This window comes from Stenella coeruleoalba (assembly GCF_951394435.1).
Source record: "Stenella coeruleoalba genome assembly, chromosome: 2".
Taxonomy (NCBI): Eukaryota; Metazoa; Chordata; class Mammalia; order Artiodactyla; family Delphinidae; genus Stenella; species Stenella coeruleoalba.
The window spans coordinates 133,644,119-133,668,705 of NC_137147.1; the positions used below are offsets into that span (position 1 = coordinate 133,644,119).

General features: G+C 44.5%; 1 protein-coding gene across 3 annotated transcripts in view; it reads left to right on the forward strand.

Annotated features, from left to right (window-relative positions):
• Positions 1 to 24,587, forward strand: part of EDC3 (enhancer of mRNA decapping 3) — a 52,211-nt gene that overhangs the window by 23,469 nt on the left and 4,155 nt on the right. For all 3 annotated transcript variants that reach the window (XM_079912475.1, XM_079912474.1, XM_079912473.1), the window contains 3 exons: positions 6,397 to 6,732; positions 19,833 to 19,986; positions 23,616 to 23,833. In XM_079912475.1, coding sequence (XP_079768601.1) covers positions 6,397 to 6,732; positions 19,833 to 19,986; positions 23,616 to 23,833 — 708 coding nt within the window. The remainder of the gene's footprint in view (positions 1 to 6,396; positions 6,733 to 19,832; positions 19,987 to 23,615; positions 23,834 to 24,587) is intronic.

Sequence of the window (24,587 nt, forward strand, 5' to 3'; positions counted from 1 at the left end):
TTTGGTGATTATGAATAAAGCTGCTGTAAATATTTGTGTGCAGGTTTTATGTGGACATAAGTTTTTAGGTGAGTTGGGTAAATACCTAGGGGGTGTGATTGCTGGGTGTTGTGGTGAGACTGTCAGTTTGTTTCTTTTTCTTTTCTTCCCCCGTTACTAACGATTATAGCAACTCTCTTGAAAGAGTACAGTTAACTTCAAAACAAGTAATTTATTTGATCTTTAACAAGTCTGATATAGTAAAAAGTGGGGTCACTCTCAAAAGTACACTCTGGTTGGGCTTCCCTGGTGGTGCAGTGGTTAAGAATCCACCTGCCAATGCAGGGGACATGGGTTCAAGCCCTGGTCCGGGAAGATCCCACATACTGTGGAGTAACTAAGCCCATGCGCCACAACTACTGAAGCCTGTGTGCCTAGAGCCCGTGCTCCACAACAAGAGAAGCCACTGCAATGAGAAGCCCATGCACCGTAACAAAGAGTAGCCCCCGCTCACCGCAACTAGAGAAAGCCCGTGCACAGCAACGAAGACCCAATGCGGCCAAAAAACTAAAATTAAACTAAAAAGTTTTTTAAAAAAATTTTTTAAAAAAAGTGTACTCTGGTTGATGCTTCTTCTGCTTTCGCTGTTTGATCCATTCCCCTTTCCTATATTATTAAGTGCATGTAAATAAGGTCATGGGCAGTAAACTGTTAGACTCTCTTTTCGAGAATTTCTTTTGAATCCAGATTTGTGTGGAAGATGTCTGTGGCCTGGGAATTGGATGATGTGATGTGGCTCAGAATTGGTTTGTGATAGAAAACAGAGTTACATTTATTTATCTGATCCGTGAACCCTGTAAGATAAGTAGAAAGGTCTGCCGGAGATTGACTGACTTAGCATTTATGTAGCATTTTAAGGATTCCAAGGAAGTAGATTGGTTTCTTCCCACCACAGTTGTAATGTAGATTATTAATGTTTGTTTCATGGATAAGTGAGAAATGGAGATTAGGTATTTTTCTTATTAGAAATCTGTAAATCAAATTTTCTCTGGTATATGTACATTGATGTTGAGACTAGTAGATTGATAAAGCTATAGGATTATAATCTCTGGTTGATTCTGGCTTTTAATTGTTCTTTCAGAGTTAGTAATAAGTTGTTGACGGATTTGTTGGTTCTAGTTACCTAATCCAACACTGATGAGAGCTTTAGCACAAGCAGATTTTAATCTCTTCTTTTAGATTGTAAAAGAAGGGGGGGTGGGAGGGTGGTTATAAAGAGTAGTTCCTGTGACTTTGGTCGTTGAACTGACCACTTAGAATATTTGTCAAGTGGATGAATGGAGCATCAGTCCCAGGGAGCAGAGGGAAACCTCCTGAGGCCTGTTATATGGTCTGTTTAGTGTAACAGTGATCCCACCATCTGAGGCCTTAAAGTTATTTTTTGCTAAGTTTTCATGATCCTTCTGCGGTTCTAATGTGACTTCTTAACCTCCTTGGATGTGCTTCATTTATCCACCAGACTTGAAAAACCTGGTGCTGCTGCTGGAGCCCAAGAAGTTGACTGATTACCAGGGCCTGGAATTTGGGAGTTGAAAAGAAGGTACCAGATACTCTCAGGAACCTGCTCACAAAGCCCATTGAGTCCGACACTAAAACATTTGTAATTTGACCTTCATGTGCCCTTTAGCGTGCTGTAAGTGCAGGACAAAGTTCCCCTTTACAATATGTGTGTGACAAAAACCAATAAATAAGTGGCACTGAGTGTTACACAACAATGGGTTTGTTATAAGTTGTCCTGGCCAAAGGGCCTCTGTGCCAAAGGCTGGCAGCAAAATGGCACAGGAAGGCAGCCAGCCTCTAGTCTTAACACACACTTGGCCCTTGTAATTGAAAGGTAAAGAAATCTGGGAAGCATTGTTTATCTTTTCCAGAGGAAGTGCTTTTCTCTTCTAGTGGCCAAAGGCCAGTTTAATACAGAGCCAGGCCCTTTGGGCTGAATAAGCCAAGTATTGAGACAGCTTATTCACCCAGGATTTCCCAATATTTGTTTTAAAGTATGAGGAAAGGGAAGAATAAGAGACAACTGAGAATTTTAGCCTGCCTTTCATTTACTTTATATTCTCTTACCTTTTTCTTGCTGACCTATGGTGTCAGTATTTCCTCTTGGAAATTTTTTTCACTCTCTGCTTTCCTGACAGTATTTGGAACATAGCTGATCCTTAGTGTATCTTTGTCAAATGAATGAATGGAAGATCTTTAGTCAGAGGGAGCATGAGAAAATACTTGATACTTTCTAAAGTCAGAACTGTGGGTTTGTAAGTTATGTTTGTAGAGTCTGTGGCCAAGCCAAAAATGATTTCCCGTTTTGCTTCTTTTACTGTCTTCTCTACCATTGATAAACTGCTTGTCTTCATCTGTCATTTTGATAGGTCCAGGATAGTTCATTGTCAGTTCATAATGGACATGACTGAACTGCTTTCCTGTGAAGCCCTTGCCTCATACTCCCTCTTGTATCATTGTTGACTTCATCTTCCTGTTCTTTTCAGTCACGCAACACACTTGGCATAGTTTTTGATGGTTCCCTTTCTTTCTCACAGTCTCAAGTTGTCTTTTTTTTTATAACCCCTTTTGAGGCTTTTGTTGTTTGGGGGTTTTTTGTTTTGTTTTGTTTTTTGGTATGGCTGTTTTGATTTCATAATTCAGCAGAGATTCTTGTTTACTTATGGTGGACCAGGCATATAGTATTGGCTGACAGGTCTGAATGACAAGTGACACACTTAACACCTTGAATAGAACAGAGATTCAAAGAATTCTGGTTACATTCAGTTAATTAAAAAAAATTTTTTTTATTTTAATGGCAGTCATAGTTGGAGAGAATACCTGTGAGAGGCATGATGTAGAGCAGACTGAGCAAACTTTTTCTGTAAGGGATCGGATATTAAATAGTTTAGGCCTTGCAGGCCATAAGGTCTCTGTTTCAAACATTTAACTTTGTCTTTGTAGCACATAAGGAGCCTTAGACAATATGTAAACAAATGAATGTAACTGTGTTCCAGTAAAACTTTATTTACAGAAGCAGGCAGTGTTTTGGGCTGGATTTGGCCCCAGGGCTATGATGTAGAGTATACACTTAGGGTGAAGTTAATCAGTGGTAGTCCATATGGATTCATGTTTGGAATAACCTTGATTACTTTTTAATTTGGGAGGCTGTCTTCTTAGATCTGATTAGATTACATTTTTAAAACAGTCTGGTTAAAGAAGCCTATAAGGGAAATAGAGGAAGTGTTATGTCTGCCATTCTCTTGTTCACTTATAATTGCATTATTAGTATTATCTTTAATACATAGCTGCTTTTTTTTTTTTTTGGTTGTACTGCACAGCATGTGGGATCTTAGTTTTCCAACCAGGGATTGAACCCGCACCCCCTGCATTAGAAGCATGGAGTCTTAACCACTGGGCCGCCAGGAAGTCCCAATACATAGCTTTTTTACAGGAATCCTTTAAAGCCACTTACTCATTTTTGTATGCTTTTTTTTTTTTTTTTTTTTGCGGTACGCGGGCCTCTCACTGCTGCGGCCTCTCCCGCCGCAGAGCACAGGCCCCGGACGCGCAGGCCCAGCGGCCATGGCCCACGGGCACAGCCGCTCTGCAGCATGTGGGATCCTCCCGGACCGGGGCACGAACCCGCGTCCCCGGCATCGGCAGGCGAACTCTCAACCACTGCGCCACCAGGGAAGCCCTCATTTTTGTATGCTTTAGTAGTTAAAAATGTATATAGTTGCTCAATGTGAATGTACTTAATGTCATCGAACGGTACACTTAAAAATGGTTTAAATGGTAAATTTATGTTATGTATATTTTAACCACAATTTAAAAATTCTGATGTAAATCCACTTGCATGGGCACACTTCTTGTTATGGAACCTCATTCATTCCTCAGATAGTTCGAATACTGGCAGTGATTGGGTGGCATGAAACCTCATAAGGGTGCCAATTTCCATCTGTACATTAAGTTCATAAGGCTTAATTTCTTCCTGTTTTTAGTTAAAAGAAAGTAAATAAAATATTCAGTATCTTCTCCCTGCATCCCAGTGGATCATCCTTTGCACTCCTGGGTATGCACACAACCACTGGAGAGAGACCCCTGGGCCAGAGACCTATTTCCTAATAATCTTGATTTAATATTTTTTATTTTTTAAAATATATTTATTTATTTGGCTGTGTTGGGTCTTCATTGCTGTGTGTTGGCTTTCTCTAGTTGGGGCAAGCGGGGGCTACCCTTCATTGCGATGCACAGGCTTCTCATTGCGGTGGCTTCTCTTGTTGTGGAGCATGGGCTCTAGGTGCATGGGCTTCATTAGTTGTGGTACATGGGCTCTAGAGCGCAGGCTCAGTAGTTGTGACGTACGGGCTTAGTTGCTTCGCGGTATGTGGGATCTTCTCAGACCAGGGCTTGAACCTGTGTCCCCTGCTTTGGCAGGTGGATCCTTAACCACTGCGCTACCAGGGAAGTCCCTATTGATTTAATATTGAGGCAGTACATTGATAATCCTGCAAACTGGACTTTTTTCTCTAGTTCTTCCCTCGCCTACATACATTGCTAATGGTGTTATCCTGACCTTGTATTTTCATTCTTGCTCTCGCATTCCTAATCCAGCTCTGTTTCTCATCCATATTTCTGTAGCACTTTATATAAACTTCTATTATAATTCTCATTATATTGTATTTTAGTTATTTGCTTATATATCTCTCCTCCTTCCTTTTTGGGTAGCATGTCTTGGTTATGTACTGTATTCCTGGTACCTGGCTATGGCACACAGCATGCTCTCACTAAATGTTTTTATCAAATTATCGGAACTAGAACTTAACCCAGACTTTGACAAGCTTCTCAGTGGTTCGTAATCTCAGCTGTTTATGGTGACTCAGCCAGCTCTTCCTCCCCTTCATAATTTTGGTCAGCCTTAGGTTTTTTTCAGAGGCCTAAATCTCATCCTAACTGCCAGTATAGCCCTTTTCCATACCAATATTTGGCATTAGGAAGACTTAGACATGAGTTATATTTTGCAGAGTATACATCTTTCAGAATAATTGTTGTAATTGATCTTGCTGATGTTGACTGATAACATTAAACAAATATTTATTGACTGACTGCTGTGTACTAGAAACCCTGCTGGGGGTACCACAGTGATCGTTTTACATACAAGGAAATTGAGAAGTTGGGTGATAGGTATAAGATTATACAGCCTGCAGATAGATCCTAGGTCTCGTGACTCACGCACGGTCCATTGGATAGAAGGGAGTTGCTGTGAGTAAAGTTAGAGCAGTATAGTTGGGATGATATGTGTGAGGGGGTTTGCTCATGATCATTCTAACCTCTTCTTGAGTATTTTCAATAATTGAGGAGCTTGTTCTCACAAAAGGAAGTACATTATGTTTATCCAGACTATGTTGGCAGTTCCATTTACCATACCAGTCACCTGGTCCATCCTTTCAGGATGATCAGATGGGGATCAAACTATTAACTCAGTTCAGGATTCTCTGGGAAGGGATGGTTTGGAGAATTCTGTGGGGTCTTCTGCCTTGGCTGCTAGAGGAGTAGTTGACTGATATGTGGTGGCCAAATAGAGTTTCAGAGACAGCGAGTGACTGACTGCTGTGGTGTTAATATGCATCTTGGTGTGCCCTCTACAGGATCAGGTCAGTATGGTCCTTGTCATCATTTGATGGTTCAGAAATTGCTTACCCAAAAGTGGTAAAATTTTGAGAAAAGAGATCATCTTAACCAAAAGATCTAAAAACAGGCCTGTAAGTCAAAATATATCAACTTATAGTGGTAGATGTATATCTGGCTCAAGGTCTGGAATCTGTCTAAACCCAGGGATTCCCTCCTACTGGGGTCTAGCCTGAAACTGAGTTAAAAAATCAGAAGATTGCTTGCTTGGTAAGCATGGAATTCAGAGCCACTTGAGTGAGATCTTCCTATGAGCTTCAGGTTATGAGGATTTGGCCTTCTTTTACCCTGGGGGTATTTCTCTGTTAATTAACTGCTGGACATTCAGAATCAATCCACCCAGACCTGTGGGAGGAGACTGCTATATTCTTGCCCTTCCACTTTTTTGATATATTCAGTTGTCAAAAAAGCCTCGGTCATTACTAATTCCCTTATGAAGAGCAGAGCTTAAGATTTCCAGGAGTACTGCTTATTTCATATTCACTGTTAGTTGGGTAATATACAAAATCTATGATTCCATGAGATTTGTGGTAATTTTTTCTACTTTATGGGTTTAGGAATAGCTTTGCCTTATACCATTTTCACATTGATTCCTGTAACACTGTCCACAAAGGACTAATGTATTTTCCACTTATACTCAGCACTTTCTGTGGGCACACTGACTTTAGTCCCTGTTTTTTTCTCCAGGGTCGTCTAGTAGCAGGCACCCAAATCAGGCAACTCCAAAGAAAAGTGGCTTAAAGAACGGCCAGATGAAGAATAAAGATGACGAGTGCTTTGGGGATGATATTGAGGAGATCCCAGATACAGATTTTGATTTTGAAGGGAACCTGGCCCTTTTTGACAAAGCAGCTGTGTTTGAGGAGATTGATACTTATGAGAGGAGAAGTGGTACCCGTTCCCGGGGCATCCCAAGTGAGAGGCCTACTCGGTACCGCCATGATGAGAACATCCTGGAGTCAGAGCCCATCGTCTATCGTCGGATCACAGTGCCCCACAACATGGGCAAGGAGTTCTGCACAGGTAAGTTAACCCCACATCCCACTGGCTGCTCTTCCTTTTTTTGTTTTTTTTTTTTTCTTCACTTGAAACAGAATGACCCAGATTCTGAGTCAGAGTCTTGTAGTAGGAATTAACTCAAGGGGCATGGTGGTTGGCCCATTATATTGTCTTTTAGAGACTGTGGCCATCCTACCTACCACTAGGTTAGGGTGGAGGCTGATTTCTCTACATGTCCATTTATATCCTATACCTGGCAGGATCTGGTCTGCTGTTAAGTATGTTATGGTTAACAACTAAAGGCATAGAGGCTGACTATCTAGATTGACATAGTCAGCTCTATTTTCACTTTGGCTTCACTGTTACTGCCTGTAGATTTTACCAGAAGTTCAACTCTGTTTCACTGGTTGTTTGCTGGGGTAAGAAATAGAGCTGAGTAGTTGAAACCATTGGCTAAAATTAGGGTTTCAGTAAATTACATTTGTTTACTACACTGTCCTCATCTCCTGCTAGCCCTGGTCATTGAGGGTTGGCTAGTCATAATGCTTATGTGACAGTGTAGTGCCTTGGTAATTAGGTAGGTCACTGTGTATGATAGCCTAATCTGTTAACTCAGTGATTTTTAATTTTGTGGTTTTGTTTTTTCTTTTAGCATTTGGATCTTTTCTTCAAACATGGCATTTGAGGCAGCTGTAGGACAGGTGGTCTACCTCATCCTTGTCTCTGTCCCTTCCCCCCAAACTTATTATTAACTGGGCTTCTTAGATTACAGATTGAAACTATTGTTGTTAAATGATCTTAGGAGCTATCAATTCCTTAGGAGGAATCAATCATTTTAATGAGTATAATAATCATCTGAAGTCTTGGAGTCTTGAATATAGGGAATATAAACCTTGAACGCTAGTAGCAGTTACAGGGAGATTTATGGAGACAGCTTAGTTACATATGGGGGAAAATCAGAGATATGGCATGGCATTTTTGTAAACATCAGTAGGGCTCTGTTGTATTTGGTTTTGCTGAGTGTAAAAGCTTCCATGTGAAAAAAAAGAAATAAACAGATTGTCAGGTTAAGAAAGACTACTAATTTCTGTCCTTCACTGTCAGACTCTGGCAGGCACGCCTCTTTACTAAGGTAGTTTCCTTAAGTGACACTGACAGTGTGAGTTGCTGAACTCCTTTGATTTTTATCACCTATGTTAAGGCAAACAACCTAGCTCAGAATCAGGCTTAATTTAAATTGCCAGGTTTTAAGCTTTTCAAAGGCAGCTATCGTCCATCAGGTCTGGTCGTATACTCAGATCCTGCTGTCCATCCACTTTTTTTTTTTTAAACATCTTTATTGGAGTATAATAGCTTTACAGTGGTGTGTTAGTTTAACAAAGTGAATCAGCTATACATACACCGTCCATCCCCTTTTGACTGCTCTCCTTTTTACTGCCCTCAGTGGCAAAATAAGCTGCCTTTACAGGTCACTCTCTGGAAGCTGAGGTGGTTGGGTCGTGCCATATGTGATTTCCCTGAAATTCCTGAGCTTGGGGAGATTATAGCCTGCCTTGGAGTGAAGTGGCTAACAGAGGGAGAATAGCAATAAGAATCAGGAAAGATTCTCAGATCTAAAAGAGCCTAAGAAAACATTTGCCAAAGTAGACAACAGGAGAGGTGGGATTTTTTTCTTCCTACATACCCTGTCTCCCCAGCTTAATGTTCGCATTTTGTTTAATGACAGAAGTGAAAGTTCCCTCCTCTCATATTTTTCCAGAATTGCCATTAACAGACATACTACAAACCACATGTGCTAGGCATTGGCCAAGAACTCGGGTATGGCGGCTTGTGGTGTGTAGCAACCAGTTGCATTTCACTGAAGCATGGCAGTGAGGGTACAAGAGGCCCTATAGCCTCATGCCATCTGGTTTTCCTCTTTGTTCTCAGCAGTGATAAGGAGTGGAAATGAAGTCCCTTTGCCAAGCAGGATCTATGCTGGAAATAGAGCAAGCAAGCAGTTTTCTTGCTGAGCAGCTTCTGCAGGTGATTTTGTCTCTGCTCCAGCTCCAAGGCACAAGTCTCAAAGCAGGTTTTTACTCAATGTTATTCACGTAGTGCCTGGCTGGGGACACTTTTCCAGTTGGATTTACTATCCAAACGTTAGTATCGGAATGAGGCAAGCTATCTGGAATATGTGGGGAAACAAGCTAGGACAAAAAAAAAATGTTAGTGTTAGGTTACTTGATCACCTAGTATAATTTTCTCATTTAACAGATTGAGGACATTGAGGTCCAGAGAGGTTAAAGTCTCTATAAACCTTATCGATCACATTTCCTTTCCTTTCTGAATACAGATATGTTAAAGAGAAAGAAGGATATAAGAAGGGAAGGGCAGTTTAATGGCAGTTAGACTACATAGTCTTTTCTCTTTAGTATTCCGTCAGGAATAGACCAGCTTAGATCTGCAGTTGTAGAGAGTGGTTTGGCTGGCTCCCCAATCTAGCCTTGTGACATTCATGTCCTAGAACCCCAAATACTTATTTTCTGCTAATTCCCAGAGTAGCAAAAGAACAACATGTTTACTACCCACTTGGCAATGGCTTGGGTTTCGGGATTCTGGCAGCTGCTGCTGGTGTCCTACACATTGACTGCATGCTGAGTGGTGTCAACAGTTTCTAAGCTGTTACTCTCTAATTGCTCATATTCCTCTCGGCAATACTCTTTGCCAACTGTGTGCATAGCGGGGGGCAGTGTTATAAAAGGTCTATTGATTGGGAAAACACATTCAGGAAGCAGCTAAATTTAGCTCTTTGTTTAACCCAAATCTTTTCTCTCTGGAAGGCCCCTTTGGGTCCTTTAGCAGTGCTACTATCTCCAACAGATGGTCAGACATTCCTCCAGCTTGGACCTATGCTGCTAAATAATTGTATCCTATGGTTGCATACATGTTGGTTAAGTTTGCCTATAAAATGCTAGATGCATGTGAGCACTCTGTGTTCAGAGGTGAGAGGTCCTCAAAGAACACCGGTTAGGAGAGTGGTAAGGCTTCAGAGAAGAATCTTTGCTCAACATACATAATATTCTAAAAGTAATTTTTAAGACAGTGTGGGCCAGTCGGAACACTGTGCTTACTACATGTAAGTCACTCTAAGACAGTCCTTGCATTCAGGTAATTAAGATGTACTAGGAAATGGAAAGATACCATATATGCCTGGAGTCCAGTGAGAGTGTGGATGTTAAATGCATTGGGTGTTGAGGGGCATGAGAGGTCCTGAAGGCTGGGCTGATCAGGGAAGGCTTCACAAAGGGAGCAGGACAGAAGCCTTGAAGCATGGGCAGGATTTCACCAGAGAGGAAGAGGAAGATACTTATGGGTAGGCTGGGCAGGTGCTGTGTAGTGTGATAAAGGGCTGTGTGGGAGATTGGCTAGTGGCTGGTTTGGCCAGGGCAGAGATTTTTGTGTGGGGGAATAGCAGGAATTAAAAATAGCTTTAGACCAGAGCACAGAGAGCCTGTGTGCTAATGCTGTCCTTTGTTTTATGGCCATCAGGAGCAACTGAAGGATTCTGAAAAAGACATGATCCAAAATCTCCTTTAGGAAGATTTGTTAGTCTTTAGGAATACTGGTCTTATGATAGAATTCAGGGTAGAATTTGAGGAGAGAGACCAGAGCAGGAAGATAAGTTAGACTGGTGACATAACTAATATGCCAGGGGTTTGGACCTCTGAATGGAAAGGAAGACAGAGATGTGAGAGAAGTGACAAAGGGGAATTTGATAGGATTTGATGATTGAAGACAGGTTGAAGAGGGTTGAGTGAACAACAGAATTCAAAGGCATTGAATCTGTGGGGTGTGAAGAATGGCAGCGAGTCCAGTTGTAGTTAGATTGCATGAGGTTTTAATGGGCCAAGTTTTTGTGATTTTCTTCTTGCATTGCTTTGTGGCTGAGCCCAGAGAAAGCAATTAGTAGAGTTGCCACACTGAGGGACTTACTAACTATTCAATATTAAAGGCTTCAATGAGGAGGCTTCTGTAGGGTCAGAGAATTGAGTTATGTAGCCACGTGGGGACTACTGAGCCTGTTTCCTTGTCTATAAAGTGGGATAATATTTGGCAATTAAATGAGATCATGTGGAAAGCAGCTAGTGCAATGCCTGGCTTATAATTATTATTCAGTCAATATTTGACTTTAATGTGAAGTGCAAAGGCTGTCTCAGTAAAGTTACTTCAAAGCATCAACATTTATAAAATTTTTACTGTGTGCCAGGCACCGTTCTAGATGCTCTGGGTAAGTCATTGTCCATCACCTCGGGGGCCTTACATAGGGTAACCAGACAAATAATGGAAGTGTGTACAAGATTTAGAGGTGGCAGAAAAGGAAGGGTAAGTGCCTGGTTCAGGAGAAACAACATTATGATCACCGTCATAATAGTGCATGTTCATTGGGTATTTACTATGTGCTGGGCACCATTCTAAGTACTTCACATGCTTATCACAGTTAATTTTCATGGCATCTCTATGAGGTTGCATTGTTATCCCCTTTTTGTTATTATCCTCATTTTGTTGGAGTTAAGTGTTTCATTAAATCTTCCACCAGGAATGACTTTAAAGTGTCTAGAATTCTTCATTCCCTGGGTTCTGATAAATTCTTCTCAGGTTCATTTATTCAAGACCCCTTCATTTTAGGTAGAATTCTGATTTAATTTCTGCCATTTGTTTTCCACTGTGTAGCCTTCTTTTGTCTTCAAGTATATAGAAGCTGGATGGGAGGCAACAGGGTGCTATTGGTACAGGCACTGAATCTCCACAGTTGTCCCATCGGCTTGGCCTGAAGGATGTTCCTCAGCCTCCACCCTATGTGTCTGCTGAAGTTTGGGGAGTAGCAAGTGTATGAAGATGACCTGAAGTAGAGTCACTGCTTACTGTCTTGCAAAAGGATCAAGTCAGAGTTTGAGTGAGGCACTCTGGTTTGAGCTCCCTTAGTTCAGCACCACTTACCCATACTCATTTTTCTCAGTAAAAGCAGTTCTAGTTCTGTTCTGAAGGGGAGTAGCCAGTGAAGCCACAGCTGGTTTGTTTCTGCTGCTTCTGGCTTGCCTCTTTATTCTTCTCTTTGAGCTTCAGTAGCGATGTATCTTGCTCTCAGGACAAGCTCTGCTTTCACCATTCCAGGCTGTCAGTTGTTTTCCACAGCTGGCATTCCATTTCTGCCTCTGAACCCTGTCTGCCTTCCTCTACTTCTTGTCCCCAGAGTCCCTCAAGATGTGTCCTAATGCTTTCAAGATGAGCAGTGTTTTTTACCTCCTGAAGAACAGGTAATCAGGAAATCTGTTTTGGGTTTGTTTATGTCTTCAAAAGGAATTCAGAAAGAAAGAAATCTTTGAGCTTAGAAGTGGCCATTGAAGAATTTTACCCTGAGGATAGTGAAGACTGCCTTCAGTGGCTATCGTGCTCACGAGGAGGATCCTTCTCACGCGGAGACTCGAGTGTCTGCTGCAGTGGAAATGGTCATGATCCCATTGCTTTTTCAAACCATTGACCCAACCCACATGGGTTCTTCCTTGATCTCCCTTCAACCCTCATTCCCCTTCCTGTGTTTACAGATTAGACCCTGTGCTACAGGGATGCCATTCCCAGGGAGGCACCTCTTTTACATTTCTTATCCTAAGAGAGCCACAGGGGAGACATGAGGAGGTAAATTCTAGAAGGTGTTCTGGACCAGAAAACCTACATTAACAATACCTGTGCTCCTGCACCAAGTGCCGCCACAGCTTTTCATTGAGCAGAGCTGATGAGCCTGGTTTCTGAAATTGTGTCTCTGCAGGCAGACCTCCTTGACAGTGACTTGGTTGATTTTTGGGAACCTCAGGTTCTAGCAGATCCTCCAGTGCCAGGAGTGGAGGGAGTAGTAAGTTCTTTTAATGTGGAATCCTTCAGAGTTTCTGGGCTTGGATAATCAGGTGGACACTTGTCATCAGCCTGAAGGGCTTGGCTGTAGTCCTTGGCACTCAGGAGGTTTTAGAGCAGTACTGTTGAGACAGGTGTCTTGGCTTAGACTCTTCCCCCAGTAATGAACACTTGTGCTTCCTACAGTCCTACTGGAAAAGGTCTCATGGCAACTTGCTGCCAGAGTTTTTTAATTTAAGAATTTAAACTCAAACTAAGGGCTGGGGGATCTGGAGCCAGCACATTATGGCCTGACACCTGAGTTTTGTTGAAGGTACCAATTGGTCATTTTAGAAACTTGAGTTGGTCTCTGCAAATGTGATCTTTTTTGCTATTATGTGCCCTTTGCCGTTTCACAGCCACAGGCGTCTGGCCAGAGCAAGGAAGGGGTTTGATTTCAATGTACCCGTCATCCTCCTTAAATTCAACATATCAAAGCTAAGTCAGTCATTCACCCCCTCCCATATCTTTGACTCCTTAGCATTCCCATTTCTTTCAGTGGAATCACCATTTTTAAAGTGTCCAGCATGAAACTTTGTGGCCATCTTTGCCTCTTACTTCTCATAAAAATTCATGACTAGAGGGCTTCCCTGGTGGCTCAGTGGTTAAGAATCCGCCTGCCAATGTGGGGGGCACAGGTTTGAGCTCTGGTCCGGGAAGATCCCACATGCTGTGGAGCAACTAAACCCGTGCCCCACAACTACTGAGCCTGTGCTCTAGAGCCCGCGAGCCACAACTACTGAGCCCATGTGCCACAACTACTGAAGCCCACATACCTAGAGCCCGTGCTCCACAACAAGAGAAGCCACTGCAATGAGAAGCCTGCACACCGCAACAAAGAGTAGCCCCCGCTTGCCACAACTAGAGAAAGTCCATGTGCAGCAATGGAGACCCAACGCAGCCAAAAAAAAGAAAAAAAATCATGACTAGAAAGAACCCTGGAGGCCATTTTTTTTCTAATTTAATAACACAGTGATTCCTTCTGACAAGGAGTTTTCCTTTATCCTCAGTATTCATTCTGACTCTGGATTCTCTCAGTGGTCCTTGAAATTGTCATGACCTTTTACTTTTTTTAAAAAAATTAATTAATTAATTTTATTTTTGGCTGCGTTGGGTCTTTGTTGCTGCGTGCAGTCTCCCTCTAGCTGAGGCGAGCGGGGGCCACTCCTCGTCGCGGTGCACGGGCCTCCCACCGCAGTGGCCTCCCTTGTTGCAGAGCACAGGCTCTAGGCACACAGGCTTCAGTAGTTGTGGCTTGTGGGCTCTAGAGCACAGGCTCAGTAGTTGTGGCGCACGGGCTTAGTTGGTCCGCGGCACATGGGATCCGGACCAGGACTCAAACCCATGTCCCCTGCATTGGCAGGAGGATTCTTAACTACTGCACCACCAGGGAAGCCCGACCTTGTACTTTTTATGCTACACCACAGGTTCCCGTTGTCCCTTGAAATCAATTCTACATGGCCTTCTGCCCTCATTTTCTAGCCCTGTCAACTTCATCCTGTATAAAACAACTTGGCTTTTAATGCCTTCTGAAGTCTGGCCCTGCCCACTACTCTAAACTATCCTTCACGTCCGTCTCTGGACTCCAAGCAGGGTAGTTTTCATCTGCTCATGTCACACCCTTCCAGCCTCTGTAACTTTGTTCATGGTTCCTCCGCCACCTCCCTTTTCTATCATTGTGACTGTAATTCTGTCTGTCTTGCGAGGCATGGTTCAGATTGAGGATTTGACACTACCTGCAGCTCCTGGTTTGAAATTCCTATTTTACACTTGTGCTCAGGATAACAGGTTTTTTTCTCTGATATTTGCACATATATATTTTTTGTTTCCAGCTAGGCTGTAAGACTGGGAATGTGGTTTGTTTTCGTATTCTTTTTATTTATTGTTTCCTGCCATTCCCCCCCCACTGGCTTGACGTATTATTACTCTGCAGACATTTGTTGATCACATTTGGAGGCACTTTACTCTTTTTTCTCTCCAACTTTTTATATTGAAAAAAAAATTCAAACTTTCAGAAAAGGTGCTAGAATAGTATAATGAACAACCATATGTCCTTCATTTAGATTCACCAGTTAACATTTTGCCACATTTACTTTATATAAATGCACACACACACACCCCTGAACAATTTGAGATTTAGTTGCACTCATTACATTTCACTCCTAAATACTTCCGTATGTATTCAGTAGGATGTTGCTCTCTACAGGCACACTACAAGATTGCTCTCAGGAAATGTAAAATTCATACAAAAGTATTATCTAATTCCATATGCAGAGCTTTCCAGTTGTCCCAATCATGTCCTTTATAGTTGTTTTTTTTTTAACTCATTTATTTTTTGGCTGCGTTGGGTCTTCACTGCTGTGCACAGGCTTTCTCTAGTTGCAGTGAGCGGGGGCTACTCTTCGTTGCGGTGCGCAGGCTTCTCATTGCAGTGGCTTCTCTTGTTGCAGAGCACGGGCTCTAGGTGCACGGGCTTCAGTAGTTGTGGCTCGCAGGCTCTTGAGCGCAGGCTCGGTAGTTGTGGCACACGGGCTTAGCTGCTCCGCAGCATGTGGGATCTTCCCGGACCAGGGCTTGAACCCATGTCCCCTGCATTGGCAGGTGGATTCTTAACCACTGCGCCACTAGGGAAGCCCCTATAGTTGTATTTTTAATCAGCCATTGCATATTACATATAGTTGTCAGATCTCTTTCATTTCCTTTAACCAGGACGGTTCCCACAACTTCTGGTGTCTTTTGTGATATTGACATTTGTGAAGAGTCTAGGCCAGTTGATTTGCAGAATAACCATTGGTTTTGATTTATTGATTGTTTCCTTTTGATGTGATTCGTGTTAAACCTTTTTTCCAGGATTTTGGTGGGACTCTGTCTCTCTTGGAGCATTACATCATACAGTACACAGCGTCACTTTGTCCCATCACTGAGGCTAGTTTGATCACTTGGTAAGGTGTTGTCCAACAGATTTCTTCCTTGTAAAGATACTTTTCCCCTTTGTAATTAGTGAGTAATCTTGTCAGGAAGTCCTTTACCTCTTGAGTCCAAAGCTTGTTCCAGTAGAGCTTTAACCTGAGGGAATGAGGTCCAGTGTGGATAGGAGGTTGTTCTAGTTGTTAATGAGGGAAGGAAGAAGTGGGGAAAGAGTCAGAAACATCTTACCCACACTTGCCTTTGGTTACAGCTGGACTCTTAGCCAGCTGCAGAGAGGAATGCCCTGAGGCTGTTATACAGGTTTCCTTCACATTCATTCTTTAATTCAACACATATTTATGTAGCCCCTCCACTAGGCATTGTGCGCTGAAGGCACAGTGGAGAGGAAGGAGATACAGCAGTGAACCAGACAGACACAGTTACTGCCCTCAGGGAGCTTACAGTTCAGCAAAGTAGATAGTCCAAAAGGAAAAAAGAGTTATTTACAAATTGTATTAAGTACAGTGAAGCAGGTAAGCAGCATGCTGAGACTGAGGGATATTTAAACTGAGACCTGAAGAATGAGGAACCTGCCATGTGTGGTGTCAGGGAGCATTGGAAGAGAGAAGAGAGTGCCGGAAGAGGGAAAGCATGTGAGGCTGGGAGGAACCTGGAGTACTGAGGAACCAGAGGCAGCCCCGATGCCCAGAGTGTGGTGCAGGTTGAGGCCCGAGGTAAAGGGGCTGAAGTACACAGGGGCCAGATCACGGGATGCCTTGTGGACCCCAGTAAAGAGTACTAGGGGTATTTAGGTTTCTCGTAATAAATCCTTCTTTCCGAGGTACTCTTGACACCAAATTGCGTTTTGTGGCAACCTTAATATAAATCTACAGGGGCTGTCTGTACGTTGGGTCTAAAGGTATGAGTTTACCAGTTGTTTTATACTCCAAAAAAGAACTCGTCTGATATCGCCACCCAGTTGTGTGACCACCACAGAATGGAATCAGAATTCATAGTCCTGGAGAAATCCCCATGCGCAGTAATGGGCTGTGCTCCTCATTGATAAGACATAGGATACACACAGCCTTTCCAACTAAAAGTCCATGCCAGTGTGAGGATTGAGTTTGGATTTGAGATGACACTTTGTTGTGGGAGCCTTGTTACACAACAGAAAGGCTGGGAGGTATGAAGGACAGGGAGGGAATGTACATGCAGAGGCTGCAGGGGAAGGCTTAGACGTGGTGCTGGAAGGTGTCTTGAGGGTGGGGAAGTGCGATGGAGGGTGTGAGGACATGCATATGTGTCCGTAAGGGAGGGAAAGGCCCCAAATAGTATGTACTGTAAGGAGCAGTGCGGAAGTGAGAAAGACATGAAGAAGGGGCAGCACACGAGGCTCCGTGGCCCTGCTTCAAGCTGTGGAATGAGCTGTGCGGGGAGGAGGCATCTTCTCTCTTGGCCTGTACTGGGTGTGCTTAAGCCGTTTTCCTTGATATCCTAAGATTAATCAGATCCTAAGAAGTGCTCTGCTTGTCACGAACTGGCTATAATTATATCTATCTCTTGTTTCACCGACAGCTCTAACGTACATATTAATATTAAGAGAAGCCCTACCAACGAATGTTACTGCCTTGGTTCCCAAACAATAAAGATCCACCTTCCAACGGAAACATGATTGGGCTTGGCCCACGTTCAGGCTTTGGTGATGTTATTGTCCGCAGTTTACACGCTATGTTCTTGGTTCCCTTCCTTTGGAGTTTATTTTATTCCCTCTGCCTGTTTCTGATAAGCCAGTCTGACTGGTTGGACTCCGTGTGTAAATGTTGAAAAGGAACATTTTGTGGTGCTAGCATGTTCCTGTCAGAGATACAGAGTAGAATACAGTGAAGTCCTAGACCCTGCGACCGGCAGACTAAGCAGGAAGGATTCCTGGCCATATCTTTCCCTAGGCTACCAAACATGCCAGTTCATCAACAGGACCCCTTCCCTGCAGCACAAGTCAGTGAGATGTAATAGACACACAGTTTCCAGCTGCAGCATTCAGCCAGCCAGAGTGGAGTAAACTCTCCGCCTGTGCCATGAGTTTTGTACCCCAAGACTGAGGAGAAAGGTAGCAGAAAACACTCAGCCTGCCCCCAGAGAGCCCTCAGAACCGGAGAGGGGGTCCTGTACACACAGCACAAGACCTAGTCCCAGAAAGAAAGTTTGATTAGTGGGGTGGCAGGCCCAAGACTCACTGCCCTGACCTGTTTCAAATTCACCAGGAAGGGAGTACGTAGGTGAAGAAATGCACGGACTTGAGGGAAAGCTCTCCCTTGCGTGACTCTGCAGGTGAAGAGGGTGTTTGAAGTAGGCAGGTGCATGACTTGTCTGACAGGTTTAGGGTTGTTCGTGGCTTAGGACTCCTGAGAATTCATTCAGCTTTTTCACACTGCTATCAGTGGTTCCTGATTAGTTCTGATAACATGTGCTTGTCTGGAGCAGGCCATAAGAAATGGCTCTTTTAATCAGCGGTTGACTTGCAAGGTCAGGGTCAGGCTACAGCCTCCAGCATCGGCATCCGGGATATCAATGACTGACATTTCACAAAGGGGGAGGGGAGAGGCAAAGCTCACTGTTCGTTGTCTGCCCCAGGCAGGAGTAGGACTCATACAGGTGGGAGGGGTCAATTAACCGACAGGATAGTGTGAATTTTGACATGGAGATGGTTTTTATTTTATTATTACATTAAGTTATTATTATTTTGCCTTCCCTTGAGAGGATACAGATGTGGGTGCTTTAAGTTCAGTCTTTATGCTTGGATTTCTGTTGTTAAAATGTACAGCCACAGCCGAATTCTGTGTGGTTTTAAGAATCCCTGTAGGAAGGATTGGATATGTGATAGAAAGAACCTCAAGAAATTTCTCCCGAAAGGATCAGTGAGGAAGAAAAGTTTTTCTGTACAGGGCTCTGGAACCAACAGGATGATGACACACTTTCTGAAAACTTCTGCCTTAGAGCCACACTAGAAATAGCAGTAGGTTTGCATCATTTATACGTTTGAGTACCTGATGAGAACTTGCCTCTATTGGTAAATAACTACAGCTGGGACAGTATAACTGAGGTGGGGGCTGAGGAGGTAAGAGGCTTATTTCCCTACTTTGAGGAGTTTACAGTCCAGTATAGATGAGGACACAGGATCTAAAAAGGCATGTGATCCAGCCAGACAAAACTAATTACACGCAATCCCACGATGACTTGCTGATTGGAATCTGTGTTTCTTGGTCTGCCAGTGAGGCCACATGGGGCTGTTTGGCAGAGGGTTTGCTCCCTTGGGGCCAGCCCAGTGACTCTAGCCTTTGTAAGACGGCATTAGCTGTCAAGGCAAAAGATCACAATTTTTGACTTTGCTGTTTCTTTCCTGTCCTGGTTTTCTGGGCCCTGAAACGGCACCTTGCTACTGATACGTATAATACTATGGACTCCTTCAAGTGTACCCAGCTGCTGCAGACTTTGACCTTGTAAAACCAGGTATCAGTACTTTCCATGGTGTACTTTCAATGACTGTGATTCTCCCTAACCTTTATAGAGTTCTGTTTGTTTATGGTGAGTAAAACATTCTTCTGAGTAGCTTAAAGCAAGCCATAGGTTACTTTCCGTGTATTCTTTCCCTGTGGTAAGAGTATTGGGTTACAGTCACCCCAAATGGGGAGAAAATGACAAAATTATTTAAGAAAGCAAGTTCCTAGTTGAATTTCTTCAGCCAAAAGGAAGGGCTAAGTAGAGGACAGTAGGAGGAAGAAGATGTGGGGAGCAGATGGGATGAACAAATCATCCTGCCTTGAAATTGAACAGCACGGACCAAGAGGGTCAGGAGGGTTAGCTAGTGTCTGTTCCACTCTGGGGAAGGATAAGGGGTCTGCTTGTGAGGAAAACCTCACTGCCAGGAATGGCATTTCCCCCACTTTGAGAAAAGCATGTTTTCTTCTAATGTGGTTGATAGATTGCAGCCTTTTCTTGATAGAACCAAATACATCTTCATGGATTTGGCCTTTGTGGTCTAAAGCTACACTTCTAAGAGAGTTTAAGTTCATCCCTGCTCTGTGGTAACCTGAACGGGTTGTTACTTAGTTCCCCACGCACTGCTTGAGTTCTGTGGAGAGCTGCATAGCATGCCTAAGTCCCAGATTAGGCAGATGGGCTGGGGAGGGTCAGTCTTAAAGTCTTGGCTTTCACAGATCAACTACACCCATTTGTGGAGCTGGTTTCCTGTAATCACTTGCCCTTTTTCCTCACCTCCTTTCAAACTGCAGACTCTGGCCTGGTTGTCCCAAGTATTTCCTATGAGCTGCATAAAAAGCTGTTGTCTGTGGCTGAGAAGCATGGCTTGACTCTGGAGCGGAGACTGGAGATGACAGGCGTGTGTGCCAGTCAGATGGCACTGACCCTACTCGGAGGACCCAACAGGTAAATGCCTCCAGACCGGTGGGGGCTGAGTGTGGGGTGATGCTGCTCTGCCTCAGCACCACCACAGTGCGTCACACACAGAGTTCATCAGACCGTGGCCGCTCCTCTAACGTGAGTACCTCTGTGAAGTCACTTTCCTGGATGCTACAAGGTTTTTGTTTGCCTCTCTCACCCTTGTCCTGGAAGTCCTCATTCTTCTCCCAGCAAACCACCCTTTGATCCTTCCTTCGTGGTAACAGCTGACTCTCAGACTCCTGCTGACTACCAGAGGCTTGCTTTCTAAGAACCTTCAGAGACCCAGCCTTTGGAACTCGCCATTCACTCAGAGGGCTGGGGTAAAAATCAATCCTGAGTTCCATACCTGAGAGCTTCTAGAACAACCCTGACAACTGGGTGTAAGAGCTAGACTTTGGTACCTTTCCACTTGCCCTTTTAGGCTGCTATATCAGGGGCAGTGCTTAGTTTTGTGGATGTTTACTGATACCATGTACCAGACCTTGTGCTAGGGCTAGGGATACAAAGAATAAGAAAATACTGCTCCTGTCCTCCAGTAGCCTAGTGAGGTCTCTAGAAAGTCCAGTGCTGTGGTAGAGGAAACAGAAGCCTCTCCAGGAAGCCACATTTCTACTCCAGGCTGGAGAAGCCACTCACCCTTCCTAGAGCAGTGACATCCAAACTGAGTCCTACAGAGCAAGGGGGAAAAGTAACAAGCGTGTGCCGAGGGCAGAAAGGATCAGGAGACCGTGGATCCATAAGTCATTTCGTGTGGCTGGAAAGTAGGGCTTTGGTACAGCTGAGAGGTAGGGAGCTGCTAAAGGGATTTCAGTAGTGCTGTAACACGGTTAGTCTTGTGTTTTAAAAAGGCGACTTTGGCCAAGTAGATTAATGGAGGAGGCAAGACTGGGGCCATGAGACCAGTTAGAAAACTGAGTCAGGGGCCAGGTGATGGTGGCCCCAAGCAGGGAAGTAGGGAACAGAGAAGTGGGTGGATGAGGGAATTTTTAAAGGTAAAATCAGCAGGGCAGGGTATTGAATGGATATGGAAGGTGACAGAAAGTGAAGTGTCAGTGATCACTGAACTTAAAGCGTTCTAGCATGGACATCTGGTTGGATAGTGATAGCATTCACTGTGATAAGGAATGTGGGAAGAGGAGCAGGTTTGGGGGAGATGGTGGATTTTGTTTTGGATATGTTGGGTTTAGGAGGCCTGTGAGACATCCAGTAAACCATTGGCAGTCGGGATCTGAAGTTTAGAAAAAGGTCTGAGCAGAAGATAAAGATCTGGAAGTCATCATCTGATACACGGTATAAGAATAGGCAAGCTCCTCTAAGGAGAGAGTGTAAAGGGATGAAAGGGCCTAGGGTGGAATTCTGGGGAACATTAGCATTAAAGCAGAGTTAAGAGATGAGGAGCCTTCCAAACTAGCTAAGAAAGTTTAAAGCCAGAGAGGTAAGAGAACCAAGAGGGTAGTGTTTAAGAACCAAAGGAATGGTGTTTGAGGAATAAAGGGATGGTCAGCAATGGCGATGCTGAGAGAGCAGGCACGATTAGAGTTGATAGGTATCTGCTGTATTTGTCAATAAAGAGGAGGACTTTGGTAGCCTTGTGGGGGAGTGGTGTCTAAAGTGATCCACGCTGGCTGTGAGATGTCCCCTCCTTGCTTCTCCTCTCCCCTCACCCTATAGCATTGTGTTCATTCCTCCTTGTCCCTTGATTTAGGCCTGCTTCCCAACCTGGTTCCCTGGCCTCTCCTCTGCCAGGAAAGAGCCAGTGGAGACCACAAAGGCTAGGAAGTAGTGCAAGCTGCTCTCTGAAGGAGTATCCTGCCCTTGGGTCTGATGACCGTAGAACCTTCTCCCAGAGCAGCCATTGGGGCAACTTGAGGAATAACCTCTTCCTGGGAGTATTGGAGGCCATTAAGTGGCTTCCCAGCAGTTTGGGGGCAGGATCTGAATGTCCTCCCCAAGTCACATTCCTCTAGTCAGCTTCTTGGAGGTGGCTGTCCTTGTGCCTGTCTGTTCTTTCAGTGTCTGAACTCTCAGAAGGGCCATCTCCTGTCGTTTGCAGCAGTTACCACGGTAATCAGTTTCATGTATGTCAAGTACCATGCATTTTTTCACTGCACTTTCACAACAGCATTTAATTTGATCCTCATAGCTTCACCTCGAAGGTAAATAGTAACCCAGGTTTTAAGATGAGCAAAGCTAAGGCTCAGAGAGCAGAAAAACTTGGCCCACGTGACATTGCTGGTTCACGGTGGGGCCAGGTCTCCAGTGCCTATACTCTGACCCTGCCGTTGGGTATGTGGGTGCCGTGGTCCGTTTTGAGTCCTCTGATGGGGATGCCTCTGTGAGAGGGAGAGTCCATTTAGGGAACAGACACGGGTGAGTCAGATGCCAGAACTCGGCAGTATCTGCGTGAAGGGAGAAGTACTCGTCATATTTCCATAAGATGCAAACATGGTGAGGGAAATGAATGACTTGGTGTATATGTAAAGTACATTACCAGATTGCCCCAAATTTATTTGGGGAGTGCGGGTTTCCTCTTTGGCTTGACAACATCTGTCTTCCTCTCTTTGGGGAAAAAGAGTAAGTGACTGTCACTGCTCCGCCCCTAAGCAGGGGCCTAAGCCTCTTTCTTGCTGTTCATCTCCCCTTCCCTTCCTGCCCTGGGGGCAGACTGAGTCGGGCACAGCTCTAGGGCTAATCCTCTAAACCTCCTTACTTGTGGCTTCTCTGAGACCAGAGAGGTCTCAGCTTTGAACGGCGGGAAGCTGGAAGTGACTTCATCAGGAAGTGGGTGTCCAAGGCCGCTACCAGCCTAGGAGGCCGGGAAGCCCCTAGCCTGCCTGCTGCCTCCTCTGTGACCAATAGTGTAACAGTGCCAGCATCGATTGAGTACTTTGTGTGTCGGTTCCTGTTACAAGTGCTTTACATCCATTCATCCACCCAGCGTCCTGTGAAATAGGTACTATTAGTGTCTACACCATTGCCCTTATTAGCTTACTGGCAGCTCAGTAAAGAGAACTTGGACTGGCAACTGATTGAGGATGATTTAGAACTACCGTCTTTGGTACTTGCTGTGAGTGTCTTAGGAGTTGAGGCAGAGTAATCGTAAAAGGGGTGGGTCAGAGTTTCACAAGTGAAGGGGTTTCTGGGCAGGGGGAATAGGTTGAGCAGAAGCAAGAAAGAACCTTACACGTGCAGCAGAGAATGATGAGACCAGTGTTCCTGCAGTGGAGCAGGCATGTTGGGGAAGAAGAGCAAAGAAGGCTGCAGAGGTAGAAAAGCCTCTTTGCTAAGAAGAGTTTGGACCTAATAGGTCATACGGTGAGAACAGTAAGTGTTCTTGGTCAGAAAGCAATGTTCTGGCAACAGTGTTATATGGAACAAGATCTGGGTGAACTACCTAATGAGAGGACCCAGCAGATGACATGACACCGGTATGTGGGACAGTGGGAGTGCCACCCTGTAAACCTGGCCTTCAGTGGGTTTTGTCCATCCGCCTCTGGAACCTGGGACTGGCGAGAACTCTGAGAGCAGTAGGTGCCGAGACGCACTTGCCTGGTATATGATGCAAGGGATTGGCAAGTCTGCAGCTGATAACGCTTCTTTGCCTTCTGTTCCAGGTTGAATCCCAAAAATGTTCACCAGAGGCCTACGGTGGCCCTGCTATGTGGGCCCCATGTGAAGGGGGCTCAGGGTATCAGCTGTGGGAGGCACCTAGCCAACCATGATGTCCAGGTCATCCTCTTCCTGCCCAACTTCGTGAAGATGCTGGAATCCATTACCAACGAACTCTCTCTCTTCAGCAAGACCCAGGGCCAACAAGTGTCTAGCCTCAAAGGTGAGCACTTGCACAGAGCTGGGCTGAGGCCCTCTCCGTCCTCGGTGCTTTCATTGGTCTGGCGGTGCCGCCCAGTGGTGACAGGTGGAAAAGCACAAGTGTAAAGAATGCTTTGCCCGTAAGTAGTCTTAGTGTCTAAGGAAATAAATACCTTTGGTGTCCACTTGCCTACTTCCTATCCCTTTCACCCTCCTCCTTCTCCCACTACTCAAATGGAGAGGTGGGGACCTATTTATTCATTTCACAGATATTTACAGAACGGGCACTGTTTTTGACACTGGGGATATGGCGATAGATTTTTTTCCTAAGAAAATATTTATTTATTTGGTTGCATTGGGTCTTAGCTGTGGCAGGCGGGCTCCTTAGTTGCAGCTCGCTGGCTCCTTAGTTGTGGCATGTGAACTCTTAGTTGCGGCATGCATGTGGGATCTAGTTCCCAGACCAGGGATCAAACCCAGGCCCCCTGCATTAGGAGCATGGAGTCTTAACCACCGTGCCACCAGGGAAGTCCCAGATTTTTTTTCTTAATCCATGCTTCCGTGGAGCTTACATTCTGGTTAGGACAGATGACAGGTAATATCTCTTTCGGGTCACATGGCAGTAAGTGTTACGGAGACAAATAAAGCAGGGAAGGAAGACGGAATGTTGGAGGGTTGGGTGGAGGGTAGCAGACTTAGACATTTCAGGGTCCAGTCATAAAGGGCCTGTGGATCACTGTGAGGGTTTGAAATTTTACTCTGGGTGAGATGGAGAG